General features: G+C 48.9%; 1 protein-coding gene across 2 annotated transcripts in view; it reads right to left on the reverse strand.

Annotated features, from left to right (window-relative positions):
* The window catches only part of ASS1 (argininosuccinate synthase 1), a 286,380-nt gene that overhangs the window by 69,833 nt on the left and 193,540 nt on the right, over positions 1-23,007 (reverse strand). For both annotated transcript variants that reach the window (XM_086924816.1, XM_086924817.1), the window contains exon 12: positions 21,151-21,215. In XM_086924816.1, the coding sequence (XP_086780942.1) occupies positions 21,151-21,215 (65 nt within the window). The remainder of the gene's footprint in view (positions 1-21,150; positions 21,216-23,007) is intronic.

Raw genomic sequence — 23,007 nt, forward strand, 5'->3', positions numbered from 1 at the left:
CTCCTGGTGGCCTCCCGCCCTGGGCACCGCACCCAAACCGACAGACCATGCACGCAACCTGGGCTTCATCCTGGACTCCTCCCTCTCCATGACCAGGCAAGTCAACAACGTCTCCTCGGCGTGCTTCAACATCCTACGCATGCTACGGAAGATCTTCTGGTGGATCCCCACAGAGACCAGGAAGACCGTCACCCAGGCCCTCGTCACCAGCCGACTGGACTACGGTAACGCCCTCTACGCCGGTACCACCGCCAAGCTCCAGAAGAGACTCCAGCGGATCCAAAACGCCTCAGCCAGACTCATCCTCGACATCCCACGATCCAGCCACATCTCCGGACATCTGAGAGACCTTCACTGGCTCCCCGTCAACAAGAGAATCACCTTCCGCCTCCTCACCCACGCACACAAAGCCCTACACGACCAAGGCCCGAGCTACCTCAACAGCCGAGTCAACTTCTACGCTCCCAAACGCCACCTCCGATCAGCCAACCACGCCCTCGCCGCCGTCCCCCGCATCCGAAGAGCGACTACAGGAGGAAGGTCCTTCTCCTACCTGGCCGCCAAGACCTGGAACTCCCTCCCGTCCGACCTGCGCCTGACCCAAGACCACCTCTCCTTCAGGAAGAAGCTGAAGACCTGGCTGTTCGAGCAGTAGCGGCACCCCCCCCCCCCCCAGCGCCTTGAGACCCTACGGGTATGTAGCGCGCTCTATAAGTGTCACTGATTGATTGATTGATTGATTGACACAAGCGCTACAACTCTACCTGCAGTCTGTGACACAAGCGTTACAACTCTACCTGCAGTCTGTAACACAAGCGCTACAACTCTACCTGCAGTCTGTGACACAAGCGCTACAACTCTACCTGCAGTCAGTGATACAAGCGCTACAACTCTACCTGCAGTCTGTGACACAAGCGCTACAACTCTACCTGCAGTCTGTAACACAAGCGCTACAACTCTACCTGCAGTCTGTGACACAAGCGCTACAACTCTACCTGCAGTCTGTGACACAAGCGCTACAACTCTACCTGCAGTCTGTGACACAAGCGCTACAACTCTACCTGCAGTCTGTGACACAAGCGCTACAACTCTACCTGCAGTCTGTGACACAAGCGCTACAACTCTACCTGCAGTCTGTGACACAAGCGCTACAACTCTACCTGCAGTCAGTGATACAAGCGCTACAACTCTACCTGCAGTCTGTGACACAAGCGCTACAACTCTACCTGCAGTCAGTGACACAAGCGCTACGACTCTACCTGCAGTCAGTGATACAAGCGCTACGACTCTACCTGCAGTCTGACACAAGCGCTACAACTCTACCTGCAGTCTGACACAAGCGCTACAACTCTACCTGCAGTCTGTGACACAAGCGCTACAACTCTACCTGCAGTCTGTGACACAAGCGCTACAACTCTACCTGCAGTCTGTGATACAAGCGCTACAACTCTACCTGCAGTCTGTGACACAAGCGCTACAACTCTACCTGCAGTCTGAGACACAAGCGCTACAACTCTACCTGCAGTCAGTGATACAAGCGCTACAACTCTACCTGCAGTCTGTGACACAAGCGCTACAACTCTACCTGCAGTCTGTGACACAAGCGCTACAACTCTACCTGCACTCAGTTTACACAAAACATCCAATATAACCTTACAAAGACAACCTCAGTGAGCGGCCCAACACAGCCAGCTTACACCACACATCACAAACAACCGTATAGCGACAACCTCAGTGAGCGCTCACAATGGCCAGCTTATACAACCTTATGACGTAGCGAATTAGTAACTTTTAGAAAACACTCACAATCACTGGATGATGTCACCAGTCACAAGTGATGTCACTTCAAATATCATCAGTGATGTAATCAGTGATGTCATCAGTGATGTCACTGCCCATGTCATGAGTCATGTAATTAGTGAGGTCAAAAGCAGTGCATTGCGGGGCGTGCGTTAGAGTTAGTTCAAGCAACTTTAGCTGCTGAATGTCTCTGGTTTTGTACCAGTGAAATGTCACCCTAGCTATAATGTCCCTGAAACCTTTGTTTTTTTTTAACTGAATTTCAGCCACCAGCGCATTCAAAACTTGTAACTGCAAAATGGATTATAACTAACATACTAAACACATGACTATCTAAATGACCGTATAATAGCACGTACACCTCCACTAATATCTCTATGACGCAGTGTATAACTTTTTCAGTGTAATCTATAACTAACATGCATCACAGTATCAGTAAGTCTCGCATTCATTTCAGTGAATCTGTAACACGGTGCATCAGTCTATCAATGCTTCTGCAACAAACTGCATGACCGTCTCAGTGCATCTATGAGTGGGGGCATCAGTGTCTCAATGGGTCTGTGATTCGTCCCATGATTCTCAGGCAATCTGTGAGTAGGTGCACGAGTGCCTCTGTCCTTTTGTAAGTAAGTGTATGACTGCCTGACTAGATCTGTGAGTGGATACATGAGTGTCTAAGTGGGTGTCTGGGTGGGTGAGTGAGGGGCTGCATTAGTGTCTGAGTGGGTCTGTGAGTGAGTGCATGAGTCTCAGTGGGCCAGACTGGAAGCATGAGTATCTGAGGGGTTCTGTGAACGGGTCATTGAGTGGGTCTGTGAGTGTGTGAGTCAGTCTCTGAGTATATCAGTGACTGTGTGCTTCTGAGTGAATGGGTGCATGTAGGAGTGTCTGAGTGGGTCTGTGGCTGGGAGGGCGAGTCTCTGAGTGGATGTATGAGGTTTTGAGTGGGTGTGTGAATATCTGAGTGTATGAGTGAGTGAATGAGTACAGAACTCTGCAGGATATGTGACACAGAGTGTGTGAGTGACTGTATGGGTGTGTGAGTGGTTGTATGAGTATCTGAGTGGATCTATGAGTGGGTTTGTGAGTGTCTCAGTGGGTCTGTGAGTTCATACACATGTGTATGAGTGGGCCTGAACATGGGTGATGTACTCTCTGACTGGCTGCACAAAATTACAGAAACACCAGACGTGAGTGGAACTTTGAATTTAATTGATGAAGTCTCGCCCATGTGGGCGTCAACAGGCACCCACCTGTGTTTTGAATGGCAACTTAAAGTCCCAGGCATCATTTCAATGGACTACTTTATCCATGAGAAATTACAGTTGACGCCCACATGGGCAGGACTTTGTTATCAATTAAATTCGAAGTTCCACTCAAGTCCGTTGTTCCTGTAATTTTGTGCAGCCAGTAATCGAGAGCAATCAAATGCTCGAAACGTGTTTGGCAGTGAATGAGGAGGCAGGAGGGTGGTAAATATATATTAGATTTTTGTTCCAAGGGAGGCACTCTCCCTCTAACCCAAACAACCCCCTGAAGCTACGCCCCTGGGATTAACTTTCAAAAGGTTCCCATTGAGGGAGGAGATTGACAGCCCTGAAGAGAGCTACCTCTCTTAGCAGCTCTGGACTACCGCGCCTGCTACTCTGCCGGTGGATGAGCAGGGACTGCGGTCTGCTGCGGTGAGGGATAGGTCTGGACTGCAGAGCCTCTGCCACCTTCAATGACGCCAAGTGGAGTATGGAGGTGAGAGCACAGTCTGGAGGACCCAACGTCCCATTACATCGGACGAATGATTCGTTGTGCTTTACAAAGTGGATATAGCATAACATCTTACGACAGACCATGTGTGGGTGTTGCTGATGATATAAAGACGCTGGAAGACAGGTCACGGCCCGAACACGGCTGTCTAAACCCACCTTCTGTAGGGTGAGCCACAGAGTCTGCAACAGTATCCTAGAAGAAACTGGAGAGCCACACCAGGGGTCTTGCAGCCTGCCGCCTCTGTGAGCACGGGTCACCCGGTGCTGGTACAGTGGGAAGGGCTGGTGCAGGAAGGCACTAGGCCTGGGTGGTAAATTCTGTTCCGCTCGCAGAATTTGGGTAGTTTTGCGGGCCGCGGAGAACGCAAAATTGCTCTAAATTCTGCGTTCCGCGACTTCGCAAAATTTTTGTTTGTTCGCATTCTCAAAATGCGTGTTCACAAGATATTTCCCCCTGAGCACGCAAACAGCGATTGCGAACAGGAAAAAAGCACTGCGAACAAGCAATTCCGTGTGTCCATGGAATTTCTGCGTTTTCGCAGAGATTTTTTACCGTTTTGCATAGATTTGCGTAACGTGATTACGCAAATTCAGCCCACCCCTAGTTCTGGCCAAATTCTGCCAACCGTGCGTGGTGACATTTTTCTCTCACATGGTTCTAGAATATATGGACAGACGAGCGCCAGCGAGATTTGACATCCCCAAGCGCGATTTTCTAACACGGGTGGCCGCTAGCATTCGCAAGTGGTCAAAGGGCTGCAGTTGGAGTAGATTTGCTGCCTTTTGAGTAGATTTGCTGCAGTTTGAGTAGATTTGCTTCCGCTTTGATAGATTTTCTACTCGAGCAGCAGCAAAATAGCTCCTGTGCAACGTGTGGTGCTCCTCGCGCTGATTTTCAGCACTGCTTGCACAATCCCCGATAAATTGCATCGAACTCCATATTTTACGCTTGTTAAAAGAATTCTGCAGAATCTTGCAGAGCTTTTCTGTAAGTCCACAGAATTTCGTAGAGTGAAACCCAGTGAGCTCGGCCCACACATTTAATTTAGCGTAAGATAGGACTGCATGTTTTCCTTTTGTTTGCGTAGATGTGTTTTTCCACATGCATGACTTTTAGAGTGACTCACTTGGGGGAAATATGTTTTACAATGGATTTACTATATATTTACACAGTGATAGGATTTCAAAAGAGTGTGATGATTGGTAGGACTTTTAATTCATGGAAGCTTGCAACATAACATCTCTATCTACTCTATCTATTCCGATACTAGCCTATTACTGCAAACAGGTCATTTGAAATGGGAGTATTATTTCTTTCTCTGTTTATCTTCACACCTTACACATAACAACCATAGCACGAATGGTAGGAATAGTGTTAGGAATGCCGAGGTCCTGTTGATGGTCACTGGCCCATTTACGCTTGGCAGTTGGCCGAAATATGTTGACGGAGAGACCTAGAGAATAATTGAATTCCCTAACATGCAATGCTTGATTCTAATCTTATCAGTGATAGGATAATAAAATGTCACTGGCTGGCCATTCAGTAATTTGTAGCTGCATATAACGCAGGATGCTGAGAACTGCACATAAGCTCAGATCTTTGAAAAGAGAACACATTTCAACAACAGTTAATTTTGTTAGGGCCCAATGAGGAGTGGGGCATACCTCTGTTGGTGGGCGAGGGTCAGGTGTCTGTTTTTGGATAGGCAAGTCTTCCATGATCACCTTTAAAATTAGGGGTTGCAATACCTTATTGTTGTCACTATCAATGGGGGACACTCCTGCACCAGTCTGCAAGAGTGAACTGCCTGCATGGGGTATGCACGGTACTGGTATCTGTGCTGACTCCAGCGAGGCCCAGCCTGTGCTGCTGTCTGGGGACTGACTCACTGGGGTCCACTGTTTACCGGTATCTGGGACGGAGTGTTAGGGCCGTCTCTGCACCTGCATTTGAGGGCTGAGCAACATATGCCCCCACCTTATCCTAGTATTAGGGAACTGACACCACCGAACCTACCTGTACCTGTGTCAGTTCTGATTCTATGGGGTCATCCTGAAGCGGTGTCCTGGAAATTAGTCCGGGTCACACTCTGCCATATTAGTGACCTCACTCAATAAGGATCCATTATGAACTGCATTATCGAACCGACGCCGCCACGGACCGCCTTGTACCAGAAATCGGGACCTGCAACCTCATCACTTTTTGAACCTTTATGCAGCATTTTTTGTGTAGAAAATACCTTAAAACCTTAGGTTTCACCAGGTAATGCCTTGAGATGATAAGGACATATTTCAGACTTAGTACCTTTGCTGACTCCACCACCCTCAATGGTCCTTCTGACATGGCGGTCCGGCCTGATGAGCTGCGTGAGCTGGCTCCACCACCACAAGTCTTGTCTGACTTGCCGTGTGACCTAACTCTGTCGCTCAAGCCTTCTTTGAGTTGTTGCCGGTGCTGACTCTGCCACTGCTGGCTTTATCTGTCTTGTTGCCTGTGCTGACTCTGCCACTGCTGACTTAATCAAGTGGCCTTGTGACTCCGATTCCAAGCTAGCCGCATATATAAGGCCCATGGGTCTTTTGGGGGACTGTGGTGGTGGTGGCAGATGCAAGGAGCTGCTGTACTTTATTTCACTTTATTTCTTTGTTTGTAGTTTGCATATGCACACTCCTCCATTAGGACTTCGAAGCGCTTTATACAATTGAACGAGTATGGTGCGTAGTTGCAACGGAAGTTATACAAGGGCAGGGACACATTGTGTTGATTAATAATTACAATGTAAGTGAAACATAGTATCAATAGGTGCACAGGGACAGGAATGCATTGCATCTAGGGTGTGCACCATGTATAGAATACAGTGGTATACGTTATCAACAAATTGTCATTTCCTCTAGATGCAGGCGCGTCGGTTGTACTGCTGGCTGGCCGCTCACTGTCCCACAAGTAGTATATATATTGTTAGAAGGTGGTTCTAACACTAGGGGCCGACCAGATGTTTTTGCTTTTTGAGCACCTAATTGTTGAGCTTTTACTGCGGGGGAGCCTCATAATCTGGGACTCACCCACAGTGAACCCATAATGAAGGAGACTGCATGAAGGTTTTGCTGGTGTACCTTGGCTTGACTAGGCCGCCACCCAGCAGCTGGAGTATGGGACACTGTGCTGGGTACATGCAGACACGGGTGTACATGCGTGTGCACATGTGTAGGGGCTGCGCAAGGGAGATTCCTAGCGTGCGCAGTGCAGGAGCAGCTACAGAGTGAATAGCGTGACCGACTTATGCAGAATTGGGTGATGACATGGAATAGGCTTTATACACTGGAAAGGAACATGCCAGGGAAAGTCAGTGTGTTTTGACTTCAGTATTTCCCTATGGGGCTACAATGACTTCCACAAAGCCTACAGATTCCAGACACGCACTACAGTCCAGTGTAGCGGATGTGAAAAGGAGATTCTGCTGAGTCCAAAGTCATATTTGTACTGCTTCTGGGTCATCCAGAAATGTCAAATTTCTGAGTCCCTGGCTGGGGTCTGGCCCTGGCAGGTTAGATGAATTACTTTTCTTCCCAGAGTGAAGATCTTCCCTCCATGGAGAAAAGATAGGTGGAGCTACAAGCCAATCCATCAACTGCTGTCGTTGGGTGCCAGGCACCAGGCTGCACCCAGGAGGGAAGGCAGTATGGGGGGAAGGAGATGGGTTTCAGAGGCCATGTGGCAAGAGACACTGGACAACGCCATTTTTGAACAAACCGAGGGGCTGGACAAGAAGGAGGGAGCAGGGGCAGGGAAGTGATGTGTCACTGTTTGATAAGACACACAGAGGCTTCCTGCCAGCCCCCTACTCAACTTTTAAAAAGTACTTGCACAGGAAGAGAAGCTCTCTCTGGGGTGTGGTCTGCGGAGGCGAAAGGTGCTGGAGCCTGGCAATGGGCAGTTGGAAGGAGGTACCCCCTGACTGCCCCCCAGGGCCCTAACAGCGCCAGAAAAAGATCCCAGGACCGGTGTGCGGAAGCAGTGGCTTCTACGCAAGGAGAAGAGAGGCGCAGGAGGAAAGCCAGGTGAAAGGCTGGCGCAGGGAGCCAGAGAAGACCGCTCCCTGCAGAATGCACCCTCTTGGAGACCTGGAAAGTGAAGGAGGGTGCTCCCGGTGGCTGGGGGACACCACCAGGAGTGAGAAAACGTGAAAATGGGGCAGATCGGACCCCCAGGGGCTGAGATATGGCCCCCGGAAGGTAGATGACCTTTGACCCCTAAGAAGACCGACGACGAAGCGTGTGGGGCTCAGCCACCGGTCTCAGAGATGCTCCCGGGGTGGGTCAGGTCCCGGGGAAAAGAAAGTCAAGCCGGGGTGCGCCGTCGCGCATCTGGTGAAGATGCCCACACGGGGTGCCAGGAGCCCACTCAGAGTCGGATGTGCGCCGGCACACTCCCCACGAAGAGGTGCTGGAGGAGGGGCCCGGGAGCCTAACTCTGGGTCCCGTGTGAGGGGGCGGGAGGCACCGTCGCCCCCCCCCCCGAAGAAGAAGTTCAGCGGGAGAGCCGCTCATCTAATATGCGGCAACACCCATAATGCCTTGCAGGCCAGGACCGGCCTGCAAGGGCCACACAGCGTTTTCACGGCTTGCGGTGGCCCCAGAAGAACGGGGTCACCACTCTGCATGTGCAAAGGTGCTGGGGGAGCTGCTGGAGAAGCACAGTCTCCCCCAGCACGAAGAGCAAAGTACCACCCCAAGTGTCTTGGGGGTTCAAAGGAATCAACCCCTCCAGGGCTCAACTTGCAGTTAACACCTTCTGGGCTGGAACATTTGTTCTTCCGCTGATGGTGTTTTGGTTATTGCATCAAGGAGTGAAGTGCAAGGTTGGGAGGTCTGCAGAAGGGCATCCCCTGGAGTTAATAATGGTCATATCTCGTAGAGGGACTGAATCTCACCTGTTTAAAGTGAAGCGCTGGTGCAAGGGGATGTCATAAGCAAAGTAGATACAAGGGGCTATACACTCTTGCTGGGGTGTCTGACAGTATCTACAACTTAATCCTGTGATCATCTGTGATGCCTTTAGGGGCTGTAATTGCAATGCACTTTTAATGATATCCAAAGGTGCGGAGTACTGTCATTCTAAAGTGTGCGTAAACATGTATTCTTGCTGCTGCGCTTAGGTGAAGACCCCAGACTATAAGCCCTTAAGATGTAGAGGTGCATACTTTATGGTCAGTAGGAGATGCTCAGTCAGGGTCATGAGGCACCAAGGCAGGTGTAGCCTGTTTAATGCTTGTTGAGGTTATTAGGGCGGGGGTCGTCGCTGGGATGGTGCCAGTGCGCAGGGCCCTCGCTCCAGGTTAAGACCAATTCACTGCATTGGGGGCAAGATGATGTGCATATGTGGGAGTGGTGGTACTAGACCCCACCCTCTGCAGGAGTGGGGGGAGATGTTATGCAATGTCACAAAGTAATTCCAACAGCTTATGTATATTTGTAAATTGCTTTATAAAAGTAAGAGTACATTTATTAAACACACACACCACTCAACACTATACACCAAAGTACAGACTGGACAATCAATTATTGAATGTTATTTTTGCGCACCTGCAAATGGCGATTACTAGCCCACACCACCTCCCTTGAGTAAACCTCAGACTGCTCTGCAACGCTACCCTCTGAGAGTCAGGCGCTGCCCTAGTGTGTTTGGTTCCCAGTGAAGGACAAATGTGTCATGTTATTTGTGCAGGCCTCACAGATGTGGCCTCGTTTTCCGACATATATATTATACAGTTATGTACATTCGGACTTGCATCTGACAGCAGGTGATATATCCAAAGTGCATAGTCATGCGCTGTCCGTCTGGCGCGTGTCCATTTAAAAAAAAAAATGTTAAATCCGCATTTGTAAAGCGCAACTACTCACCCTTTCAGGTCTCAAGGAGCTGGGGGACTGTCGTGGAAATTAAGTGAGCTATTGCCCAGAGTCACATGGTGCTGAGCTGAGCTGGCGCTGGAGCCGGGATCGAACCGTGAACCCTGTGCTCCAAAGTCAGCTGCCCTGGCCGCTGCACCACACCTCTCCACTGGACACTTATATTAAGTTTATGTCCAGGAAGGGTGTAGTGGGAGGCACCTCTAGGGTGTAGCGTACGATTACTTGTAGGGCGACTGAAATGGTACGCATGGCCGGGGTGGGTGCAAATGTGTATGTCTTGTTGGTGAAGCAAGCGGGGTGTCGAGGAATCCCTCACAAGGCCCCATTACCAGAAAGGAGCGGATGGGGGCCATGCCCACCCACCCCATGGTGTAAGGTTTGCCAGCTCTTCTGCACATCCCCAGAACAAGAGAAGACAAGAGGCAGCCTTGAACATTAAAGGAGCTCTGACAATGTATTATTCCTTTCCACCTCCCTGCAAAGGGTTAAACAGAAGAGAGAGGAGCCGCAAAGAATGGCTTTGTTCTTAAGGCGCGCGCCGAGCCTTGATGTGTTCACCTCGCCCCCCCCTCCTTCCCCTGAGCTTTAATTTACTTCACTTAATTAGCCCTCCCTCAGAGCAAAAACGATAATTTGATAATGAGGGTGTGAAAGGACACAATATGCAGAAAGTCTTCCAGCAGCGGCTCTCTGCCCCCCGCCCCCCGCCCCCTCGCCCCCTGCGCTTGCATTTCATTCCTGGCACTTGGAGGGAACAATGCGCTCTTAGCGCCTATTGTCCCCGGGGCCGCAGTTATCACGCAAGGGGTGTAGGGGCACCAGGGGCGTGACGTAGAGACGCACGTGCGCGGTGCCACCGGCCAGCTGCACATGCGCACAGAGGGCCACCATATTGTAAGCAGGAAGGGGCACATTGGCTGCTGATTTTCATGTGAGTGAGCCCCCTGTGAAACACACAACAAGGTAGGACTAGAGCTCAGTCAGCACTGCCAAGTACCACGCATCAGGGGTTAGACTAACGCATTTCAGCGTGGTGTTCCGCATCACTGGACAAGATGCTTTAGTCACACATTTATAGCACCTCCTGACACCATTAGAGCTATGCGACACAAACCGCGATGTGGGCACAGCTGCATGAGCAGTGCGAGCAGGAACGCAACACCCAATGGACTCAAAGGGCTTCAGCACCCCCCCCCGTCGTGTATGGCAGCCCAGGATGAGACAGCTTCCGGGGCGCACACACAGCCGCACCCGAGCACTTCACAAGTCTTTAAAAGACCATTTGTATGTTAATGAGGCATTGTTGTTGTTTCACCCCTTCTAAGAGCCCCTGCAGCTTCACTCTGCCTATTGCTTAAAGTTTCAGCCTCCCCCCCCGAAATTTTTTCTTAGCCTCCCCCCCGGAAATTGTCTTTAGTTGCGCCTCTGAGTGCGTGCTGTGTGATACTGGCAGAATGCACACTGTGCTGCCAGCACACTTAGTCTGCACAGGGAACCTGTCAGAACTGGCAGCCTTAGGGTGCTTCACCCCAACATTTTGCTTTTCTCCTCTTCTTTTCTGACCTTGTTTTTGCTGGCCTTAGGTCTCTGTGCACTATACCACTGCTAACCAGTGCTAAAGTGCATGGGCTCTCTCCCTTAAACATGGTAATAGTGGTTCATCCCCAATTGGCATAATTAATTTACTTATAAGTTCCTAATAAAATGCACTACATGTGCCCAGGGCCTGTACATTAAATGCCACTAGTGGGCCTGCAGCACTGCTTTTGCCACCCACGTAAATAGTCGTATAACCTTGTCTCAGGCCTGCCATTACACAGCCTGTGTGTGCAGTTTACACTGCCATGTAGACTTCGCAAAATAAACCTTCTGCCAGGTCCGAACCTTCCTTTTGTATACAAATAAGTCACATCTAAGGTAGGCGTTCGACAACCAAGAGGGCAAGGTACAATATATTTAAAAGTCAGGACAAGTACTTTTACGTTTCATGTGTCCTAGTAGTGAAAACCCCTTAAATTTGTTTTTTACTACAGCAAGGCTTAGATCTTCCATAGGATATCATTGGGATTACCGTATTACATTTTTTACGTGTAATTTCAAAATGGGAAGATATAACCTATTCAGGTTTGGCGTCTAAGGAATTCTAAATTAAAATCCGACCTCATGGTGAAGTCAAATTTTAAATTACAATCCTGAAAATGCCCCTTTTAGAAATATGTCATTTTCTTACTTAAGCCATTTAGTGCCTGTAGCCTGTCTCTAATCACATGACTGAGTGTAGTTGTTAGTTGCTTTGTGTATTCCTTATAGACAGCCACACACTGTATGAATTTAGGTGTGACTTGATGGGCCATCCTGGCAGTATGGGAGGGAGGAGCTGGGCACAGCCTCACTTATATCTAAATAGGTTGTGTCATGACCACACACAAATGAAGCATGCCCCCGATATTGAGACTAGAGTCGGTGCAGGAAGGAGGACATCTATGCACTTCAAAGGCCTGTCTTTTAAGTCTTCCCCACATCAAAGGTACAACTGGATATCCATACTGGTCTTCAGACACCACCGCTTCAGTACACGTTTGGACCTGTGGACACTCTGCCAGGAAGAAGGACTGCTGTGCGGCTGAAGGACTGTCACTCTGCCTTGCTGTGCTGAGCTGCTGCCCTCCTGCCTGGTTGAGAAGGACTGGACCTGCATCACTTGACTGCAGAACCCAGAGTGACACCAAGAGCTAGATGGCTGGCCTCCTGATCAGAGACCTCAGGGACATAACAGGCTTCCAACCCCTGCACCGGGACTCCGCCATCTGTGAGTCTACCCTGCCAAGTGGTGCCACCCCAGTCCTGGGCACTAGGAAGTGGGCCTAATGTACTTGCCAGTAGAACTGACGCATCCACAACCAGAACCGACACATCTCTTCAGCTGAGTCACGGATCCCTGAGCAGAACCACTGCTGCGTGGATTGGACCAGTAGCAAGAGACTTGCGTCACCACTGCCTCCCACATCTTGGGACTGACATATCGCCTTCAGAACCGCCGCTCCGCAATGCTTTAACAGGCGCAAGACTTTCGCTTTCCTCCTCAACGGCAGCCTCATGACTATCCTGAAATTCTGCATCGCAGCTTCACTGCTCCGTGGAATCGACGAATAGCATCTTCTGCAACTCACATCCTCGGCACCGTACTCCACTTCACAAGCCTCGTCGACAGGATCCTTGACATCGAGGCATCAGGACCTTACACCGCAGTCTCTTTGCATCTCAGAACCAACGCATTGCCTCTGATGCTCAACAAATCTTCAACACGGATTCATGCAGCGCTCCGCAACCAGGATTTAACATACTTTGTTCTGTGGGACTAACTGGGTCACTATAGCTGGTCTGTGCTCCATTTCGGTTGGCCTGAGCTTGTGACTTTGTTCCGGTCCGGCGTGACTAGATATCCCCAATAGAGCTTTTGCTTCTTGGAGCTATTTTACTTAAACCCTTTGAGATTCAATAGTTACATTTCTACTAATTGGCTAATTTTTTTTTTTTTTCATTTTGGTCTTGTTTTATTTATTCAAATCAGAGTTATTTTTCTAACCTGGTGTGGAGTCATTTTGTCTGGTGTTTTCAGTATGTTACTATATAAAGTGTTGCACAAATACACAGCCTCTAAAGTTAAGCCTGCCTGCTCAGTGCCAAGCTACCAGAGGGTGAGCACAGGTTCCTTTAGAGTTTGCCTGCCTCTTACCCGGACTAGGATGCTGGTTGCTGCTCGACCAGGGCTCAGACCCAGTCAAAAGCAATCCAAAGTCTAACAAAGCCTTACTCACAACAGAGAACAATAGTGAGCACTGAGCACACGTAATGCTGGTCCTCCGTGGTCCTGGACAAGGGTAGGGAACTGGGGTGGGATTAGAGATCGAGACCAGTGGTCAGGTTATGGTTTTAGCAATCCACCACCAGGCCACTTTAACAATTGGAGAGGCCCACCATTATCAAATAGATATGATTGTTTGGATTTGGTGGACTGACCACCAACTCTACCCACCTTAGATAAGGGCCCCAACAATGTTCCGCCTAACCCCAAACACATCTGTAAGAGCACTCGGACGGTTGGCTCTATTTTGCCATCCCTGTCTGGTATCCATCCTGAGTCTTGTACTCCCCAGCAATCCTTGACCCAACAGCTGTCACCTTCTATTCACCAGGATCCGTGTCACACCTTGTCAGCTACCCCAGTTGACTCACCTCTGAGCCAACATCTTATTATTCCTCAACTCAGTGATCCAAAACGTACCTCCTCCCTTTCCGTCCCAACCACTCAGTCCCTGTCCCAACCCCCACATTCCTCTGACGAACCACAGTTTTCAAACCCTATTTTGTCATCAACCCAGGATCTTCCAGTCATATACTGGAACGTAGCTGGCCTTAGACCCAAAATCCACCTCCAGTCCTGGCTAGAAGTGACCAATAATTATAAGCTAATCTGCCTTCAGGAAACCTGGGCAATTGACCCTATTCAAATCCAGGGCTTCAAAACATTTCATCTTCCGGACACACCGTCCGCTCATGGAAGACCCAAGGGTGGCTTAGCCATTTACATTTCCAACTTAATTCCATTCACGACCACGGAAGTCCCGCTAGTTTCTCCAATCTTTCAAATCCTCAAATTAGTTCCAGACAATAGTTCTTGTTATTATTTCATTAATATGTATAATAATTCCACGCCTGGCGACTGTGTAAAATCTTTGTTGGAAATCACTTTATATTTGCAGGACCAGAAAGCTAAGAACCAGCAGCTACAATGCCATGTTGTGTGGGGTGGGGATTTCAATGTTTATTTGTGTAACAACTATAACAAAGGTATTTGTGGGCTCCAAAGACGAGCATGATGTCCCCCTGGCCCACTTTGCCCATAGTAGTGTAGGTGACGCTTTAAGCAACTGTATTTTTGCTTTAGAACTTGAATTCGCGAACCATCTAGTGAGTCCTGCTGTGGAGTTTAAGACGACTTTTCACGGTAGAGGTTTTTCCACAATTATCGATTTTATTTTATGTTCCCAATCTCTAAACAATCGATTGAAACATTTTATAACTGGTACCGATCCTTCAAGCGACCACTACTCCAACAGCATTACTATAGTACTAAATACCCCATCCTCAGCCTGTTCGAAAACTAGTCTTCTAACGCAGCATTCCCTGGAGATGAGTAAAATTAATGGCTATACTGTCAAATGGTCGAAGATCAATCCCTCAGAGGCCACTAGCAAGATTATCCAAAAAACCCTTCCCTTAATCTATCATTGCTTGGAGAAGTCATCATCCCCTCAGTTGATCCTATCTAGCTTTGTTAAAATCCTAGAAGCTATCCGACAAGAGCTTACTCGTCAACATAAGACTCACGATAAGGATTCCATAGGGTGGTTTGATTCCCACTGTCGTAAAGCCCAGTGTGCACTAAAAAACGCTCTATCCAATCAAGTCAGGGACCTGCCCCTAATTGCCTCTCTAAGAAAAAACTATAAGATGGCACAAAAATCCCGTAAACGGGAAATAAAAAATAATCTCTGGGCCCAACTACATCAGAGCACACTAAGCAAGGACTGTACCCTGTTTTGGAGAACAGTTAAGGCCCCTTTTCTAGCTGATGCAACTGCTGTATGGCATCTTGATGTGGCAGTACCCGCTGAAAAATTGGTAGCACACTACTCACAGATCTTTGGGGACCCCACCTTGATAACCGAGGCCCCTAGACTAGAGGTGGCAGCTGTCACCAGTAACAATATCTATCCTATTGACCTCCACTTCGATCTAGCGGGGGTAATCGCTGCACTGACCTCCTCGAAGACCGGTAAAGCGCCCGGTCCGGATGGGGTCCCCTTAGACATCTTTGTGAGCAATATAGACCTATGGTCCCCAATTGTTACGCAGGTCATGTCCGCAGTGACACAGGTCGGCCTAATTGATTCTTGGTCCACTTCTGTGCTTCTACCCATATTTAAAAAGGGTGACCGTGACAATCCAGCCTGCTACAGGCCCATCTCCCTCTTGGATTCTCTGGGCAAGGTCGCCGGTAGACTAATTCTGGACCGTCTACGGGACTGGGCCTCAGAGAATAAGATCTTAACCGACTTACAGTTTGGTTTCCAGGAGGGATTGGGCACTGTGGAACAGGCCCTAAACCTGACTCTGCTTATGGGTAAATACGCCTGGGCCAAAGGCGGTAATCTTTACCTAGTCTATGTGGACTTGAGTTCCGCATTCGACTGCGTAATTCATTCCAAGCTGTGGGCGATCTTGAGTAACCTGGGCATAGATCCTGCACTGCTGAATTTCCTCCGAGAGTTATACTCGGACGCAAAAGCTTGTGTGAGATATGGCATCAAAGGGGAGCTTTCAGAATCTTTTGACATTGTAAAAGGCGTTAGGCAGGGGTGCGTCCTTGCTCCATTCCTATTTAACATCTATACTAATGGGCTGGAGCAAGCGATGCTAGCTGGTAGTAAAGATCTCCCCTGCATAAACACCCGCCCAATCCCTGCACTACTATATGCAGACGATTCTGTCATTTTAGCAAGGACACCCAACCAACTCCAGATTCAACTAGACAAATACTGCCAATTCATGCTTTCTCTTGGACTTAAAGTTAATAAGTCCAAGACTTTTGTCATGAATATTGGCAAGAAAGCCCAAAAATGTAAATCTCCTTTTATTGGGAAGACCAGGTTAGAAACTGCTAACACCTACCCATATCTAGGGATTCTCATTGATAAACATCTGTCCTGGAAACCTGCCATTTCCAGCAAGAAATTGCAGTTTCAACGCACAACATCGGCGTTGACTTCATTTTCAAGGAAACTGGGCAAGCCCGCCCCTGCTGTAATTTTGAAGATCTACCAAGCTAAATGCATGAGCGTGGCCACTTACGGGGCTGGTGTATGGGGCTATACACCCGCAGATGAGCTTCAAACTACTGAAAATGATTTTCTGAAATACATATTAGCCCTTCCCCGAAGTGCTCCTACTTACGGCACCCATATGGAGCTCGGCTGGGAGTATCTAACTGACATCATTAGATACCAGCCGATTCTCCTTTGGCATCACATATGGACCCAGGAGCTATGTCATTTTACTAGGTCACTAATATCTGACTGTCTTACACTGACCTATTGGAAAAAGATTCCCTGGCTGTTATATGTTTTTAAATTTTTGAACGATTTGAATTGCCCTGCATATTTCACTGACCCTGTATCCCTATTGGCTATACCAAGAAAAACTTTGAAAAAACTATGTGTCGCCCATCTAAGCGATTTACGTTTGTGCTCAGAACTTGGTAAAAAGTCAAATGTTCATTTAACCATGATTCAATCCTCCCATGGCATTCAACCTTATTTGTCGTTTTTTCTGTCCAATTACGAGAGATATGTTCTAACCAGATTTCGGTTTGATGTATTTTATCGTCTTGTCTCACTGCCTGTGCCCTCTGTTTGGTCATGCGAACTAGCTAACTGTCCATGTGATGGTCACACTCGCCAGTCAACCCTGCATGTAACCTTCTTCTGCAGTTTTTACGAGACCCCGCGTAAACGTTGGCTGGTCCCACTTCTCCGGCAGTTAGGATTGAGAAGATGCAGACCGGCTCTTTTTGCACTTCAACACTTAGACACTCCGTATGTCGCCAAAACTGTAGCCTGCTACCTCAAAGCCTGTTTGAAAATTCATTCCCAAATACTGGCCACTGCCCCTTAAGACTTCTTTTCCGAGCAAATGACTACTATGTTAATATATTTGTGTATAGAGTGTCAATGTTTAGTCGAATTTGAACGATCTCTCAATGTTTCGAGTAATAGTGTTTCGCTTCCTTTTGTAATTAATGAGCAAATGGTAATTTTTTTATAAACTGTTGTAAATATTTGTTTTTAAATGTACTTTTTATGATTGTAAATTCAATCGAAATAAAGTTACTTTTTGACTTTGAGCACTGAGCACAATTGGCACCACCACCGCACTGCCGCTGCTTCCGTCAGGCTGGTTGCACCGATGACAAGCCGAGACTCACTCAGCGAGGAGCCTATATCCAGTGCATTGCACTGACCACCACCAGGCAGTTAGAGGTTCAACTTGACAACTCCACCGGGCTCAGAGTGAGCATACCATGAGGCGCTCTCAGGCAGCGCCTTCCATTGAGGCTTTTTGTGTAGAATGAAGACGTCAGGACCTTGCATTAACCTGAGCTGGGCGCTGGGACACTCCTTGCGATACAGGTCTTCTCCATCATCTTCATCATCGTGGTCCTAAAGCCAGTCTGCAGCCACATTCGAAGGGTTACATTATTTCTAGGGGTAGGTATAGCCATGTTGTTGTGTCACCTTCTAAAACAGTTTCCTCTCATGCACACATCACATCCAGAGAGCAGGTGCAAGACTGCCTCCTCCGTGTATCTATGGAGAACATACATTAGCTGACTGCCACCATCCTGGGAAGCTTCTATAGGCTCCTCTATAGGGTGTTGTTCTCCTCTGCCTGGTCCTCAGCTTCCACTCTTGGTCAGGGTGTTCTAGGAGTTCATTATGGCCTTTAGCTTTTGAAGGGCTGCACAATGGCTGCCTCATTAAGCGACTTTAGCTGTGTAGATCCCAAACCCTGTAGAACACGAACGCAGTGAAAACAGGGTCTGTATAACCTGAATGTAGTACAGGATGAGCCCTGAGGACTATGAGGAATACGAACTCTGCAAGCATGAGCTCTGCAGAACACGAGCCCTGCATAGCGTGAACTCTGCAGAACATGAGCCCTGCATAGCGTGAGCTCTGCAGAACATGAGCCCTGCATAGCGTGAACTCTGCAAGACCCAAACCCTGCACAGCATGAACTCTGCAGAACATGAGCTCTGCAGAACATGAGCCCTGCACAGCATGAGCTCTGCAGAACATGAGCCCTGCAGAACATGAGCCCTGCACAGCATGAGCTCTGCAGAACATGAGCTCTGAAGAACATGAGCCCTGCACAGCGTGAACTCTGCAGAACATGAGCCCTGCACAGCGTGAACTCTGCAGAACATGAGCCCTGCACAGCATGAGCTCTGCAGAACATGAGCCCTGCACAGCCTGAACTCTGCAGAACATGAGCCCTGCAGTGCATGAGCTCTGCAGAACATAAGCCTTGCACAGCGTGAACTCTGCAGAACATGAGCCCTGCACAGCATGAGCTCAGCAGAACATGAGCCCTGCACAGCGTGAACTCTGTAGAACATGAGCCATGCACAGCATGAACTCTGCAGAACATGAGCCCTGCACAGCGTGAACTCTGCAGAACATGAGCCCTGCACAGCGTGAACTCTGCAGAACATGAGCCCTGCACAGCGTGAACTCTGCAGAACATGAGCCCTGCACAGCGTGAACTCTGCAGAACATGAGCCCTGCACAGCATGAACTCTGCAAGACCCAAACCCTGCACAGCATGAACTCTGCAAGACCCAAACCCTGCACAGCATGAACTCTGCAGAACATGAGCCCTGCACAGCGTGAACTCTGCAGAACATGAGCCCTGCACAGCGTGAACTCTGCAGAACACGAGCCCTGCTCAGCATGAACTCTGCAAGACCCAAACCCTGCACAGCATGAACATGAGCCCTGCACAGCGTGAACTCTGCAGAACATGAGCCCTGCACAGCGTGAACTCTGCAGAACATGAGCCCTGCTCAGCATGAACTCTGCAAGACCCAAACCCTGCACAGCATGAACTCTGCAGAACATGAACCCTGCACAGCATGAACTCTGCAGAACATGAGCCCTGCACAGCGTGAACTCTGCAGAACATGAGCCCTGCTCAGCGTGAACTCTGCAGAACATGAGCCCTGCACAGCGTGAACTCTGCAGAACATGAGCCCTGCACAGCATGAACTCTGCAGAACATAAGCCCTGCACAGCGTGAACTCTGCAAGACCCAAACCCTGCACAGCGTGAACTCTGCAGAACATGAGCCCTGCACAGCGTGAACTCTGCAGAACATGAGCCCTGCACAGCGTGAACTCTGCAGAACATGAGCCCTGCACAGCGTGAACTCTGCAGAACATGAGCCCTGCTCAGCGTGAACTCTGCAGAACATGAGCCCTGCTCAGCGTGAACTCTGCAGAACATGAGCCCTGCTCAGCGTGAACTCTGCAGAACATGAGCCCTGCTCAGCGTGAACTCTGCAGAACATGAGCCCTGCTCAGCGTGAACTCTGCAGAACATGAGCCCTGCTCAGCGTGAACTCTGCAGAACATGAGCCCTGCACAGCATGAACTCTGCAAGACCCAAACCCTGCACAGCGTGAACTCTGCAGAACATGAGCCCTGCACAGCGTGAACTCTGCAGAACATGAGCCCTGCACAGCGTGAACTCTGCAAGACCCAAACCCTGCTCAGCGTGAACTCTGCAGAACATGAGCCCTGCTCAGCGTGAACTCTGCAGAACATGAGCCCTGCACAGCGTGAACTCTGCAGAACATGAGCCCTGCACAGCGTGAACTCTGCAGAACATGAGCCCTGCTCAGCGTGAACTCTGCAGAACATGAGCCCTGCTCAGCGTGAACTCTGCAGAACATGAGCCCTGCTCAGCGTGAACTCTGCAGAACATGAGCCCTGCTCAGCGTGAACTCTGCAGAACATGAGCCCTGCTCAGCGTGAACTCTGCAGAACATGAGCCCTGCTCAGCGTGAACTCTGCAGAACATGAGCCCTGCACAGCGTGAACTCTGCAGAACATGAGCCCTGCTCAGCGTGAACTCTGCAGAACATGAGCCCTGCTCAGCGTGAACTCTGCAGAACATGAGCCCTGCTCAGCGTGAACTCTGCAGAACATGAGCCCTGCACAGCGTGAACTCTGCAGAACATGAGCCATGCACAGCGTGAACTCTGCAAGACCAAAACCCTGCACAGTGTGAACTCTGCAGAATACGAGCCCTGCAGAACGCAAAAGGACTTCACGTGAATCGGGCACAACATACTCTGTGTAAAATGAATAATGGAGAACATGAGCTCGCAGGACACAAACCCTGGGGAACATGAGCTCTGCAGAATAGGAACCCTGCAGCAACATAGGCTGAAAAAACAACAGGTTGTAGAATACGGTTCCCAGAAGAAGAAAGGTGACGTGATTCTAAGGGATTCCATTAATGAGGCAAAGTAGGAGTAACAAAAAAACATGGCTATGCTGTGCTATGCAGATGTATTAAGCGTGTAGCTACCAGAAGGCTTCCCAGGGCCCGATTCACAGAATGAACTTAAGACTCAATCCTAAACTTACTACTATTTTGGTATTCACAGAATGAACTTACTACTTTTGGTATTCACAGAAGTTAAGACAAACTTAAGTTAAAATCCTAACTTCTGTAAATACCAAAAGTAGTAAGTGCATTCTGTGAATACCAAAATAGTAGTAAGTTTAGGATTGAGTCTTAAGTTCATTCTGTGAATCGGGCCCCCAGTGCGGAGGGAGTCGCAACTTGCACTCTTGAGCTACCGTAGGGCTCTTGTCTGTCCGTAACACTGACGGTCATAGACACCGCCTCTTGCACATGACCCTTCAGCATCTCGGAAGGGTCTCCCTGGCCCCCCTGCCCTCGGGCTCCCCACGGTGCTACCATCTCTCTATCCAACACTCCATCGGTGGACCAAGAAGAGCTTGCCTACTCATTGCACTCACCTCGAGACTTCATTCCGATGAACCTGTTCTCTACGATGTCGATGCGTCCAACGCCATGTTTCGATCTGAGGGACAGAAAAAGGGAGCCTCTGGTTATCAGTGGCGGATTGGCAATGCGGGCATTCGGGCATCGGCCGAAGGGCCGGTATCTCCGTGCCCTCTGTGGGCCGGTTTTTTTCTCCCCTTTCCCAGCCGCACAGTGAAGCTGCATTAATTTCTCTGTCTCTGTCTCCGTGATCTCTGTGGACTAGGAAAGGGGAGAAGAAAAAAACAGCCCACAGAGGGCAGGGAGACAGAGACAGAGAAATGAATGCAGCTTCCCTGAGCAGTGATTATCCGCTGCGGCCTCTCCTTCACCCCCTGCCCAGCAAAGCAATCAGGCTGAGGGTGGCTGGGGAGGGGGTGATTGTTTGCAAAAATCGGCCTCCCTGGGGGCTAGGTGTTGCTCAGGCCTCTGAGCCATTTTCACCTCGGACCCCCTGGGGCCCACGCAGCACATAAACAGTGTTAGGTTTTTTTTTTGTTTTTTTGTTTTTAATTTAATGCAATTTTATATAGCGCAAACTTTACCAGAAGGTGTCAGAGCGCTCTACATAAGAATCAGTTGCGAAACATAAGGATTTAGGATAACATGCGTTACATAAAGGAAACAAGCAGAACAAATTGCAAATGTACAAGATGTAAAGTCACACAAGGAAGAGATACAAACAGAAAGAAAAATTGCAAATGTACAAGTAGTAAAGTTACTCAAGGAAGAGAAACAAATGGATATACTCTAAGAGTCACATAGGAATGGAAGAGAGTACAAAGGTCTACTGCCTATACTAGTGATTAGAGTTATCTCTGTATACATAGGGAAGGGATACGAATGGATATACTATAAGAGTCTCATAGGAATGGTAGAGAGTACAAAGGTCTACTGCATATACTAGTGATTAGAGTTATCTCTAAATACCTAAGGAAGGGATATGAATGGATATACTCTAAGAGTCACATAAGAATGGTAGATAGTACAAAGGTCTACTTCATATACTAGTGATTAGAGTTCTCTATATACATATACACACATAGTAAATTTTCTCAGGCAGAGTTCCATTAAGTGGGGTTGGAGGGGGGATGCAGTCACAGCACCAAGGGAGGGTGGGAGGGATACAAGGGTATGGAGAAAAGGCAAAACAGAAAAGGGAAGAAACATTTGAGGAACGTCAAGGGGGAAATTAGGGAGAAGGGTAAAAAGACGCGGGAATGGACAAGATGGCGGGTCGGGGTCCAGAGAAAAACGGCCGAGGGAATAGTGGGCGAGGAAGAATGGGTCTCGCTGTGAGGGCCAGGTGACCTTTGCAACTTGCACCATCTTCACCTCAGCCTCCCCCTGGCTACCATGGATGACCCAGCAGCGGTGTTTTGTGCTCCCCTGCCAGGACATTGCCCTGAGGCCTGGAGGGCTGGGGAGGGCTGATTAATTTACTAATTGCAGGGGCCTCACTGCTGTTCATGTGCTCCTGAGCTGAAGGTCTGGGGAGGGCTGAGTAGGTTAGTAATAGCAGGGGCTTCGCTGCCTATTAGGTGCTCCTTCCCTGAAGGGCTCGAATAATTTTGGGACAGAAAGGGGCCTTGCTGTTTTTTTAGTTGCTCCCAGCATGGCGCCATTGTCACCTTTCCCCCGTGTCTCCTGTGCAAGAACAGTATCCTCTCACTTTAATTCATTTCTGTGCCAAACATCTGAAGGATTTTGGGGGCTCTCGGCCAAACATATTTTTGGGCCCCTGTTCGGAACAGATTTGAATTTATAATCCAATTTCTGATCTTTGATGCCCTCTTTCAGCTGGTCACTGGACAGTGCACTACCATACTTGC

This window comes from Lissotriton vulgaris, chromosome 5 (genome assembly GCF_964263255.1).
Source record: "Lissotriton vulgaris chromosome 5, aLisVul1.2, whole genome shotgun sequence".
Classification (NCBI taxonomy): domain Eukaryota; kingdom Metazoa; phylum Chordata; class Amphibia; order Caudata; family Salamandridae; genus Lissotriton; species Lissotriton vulgaris.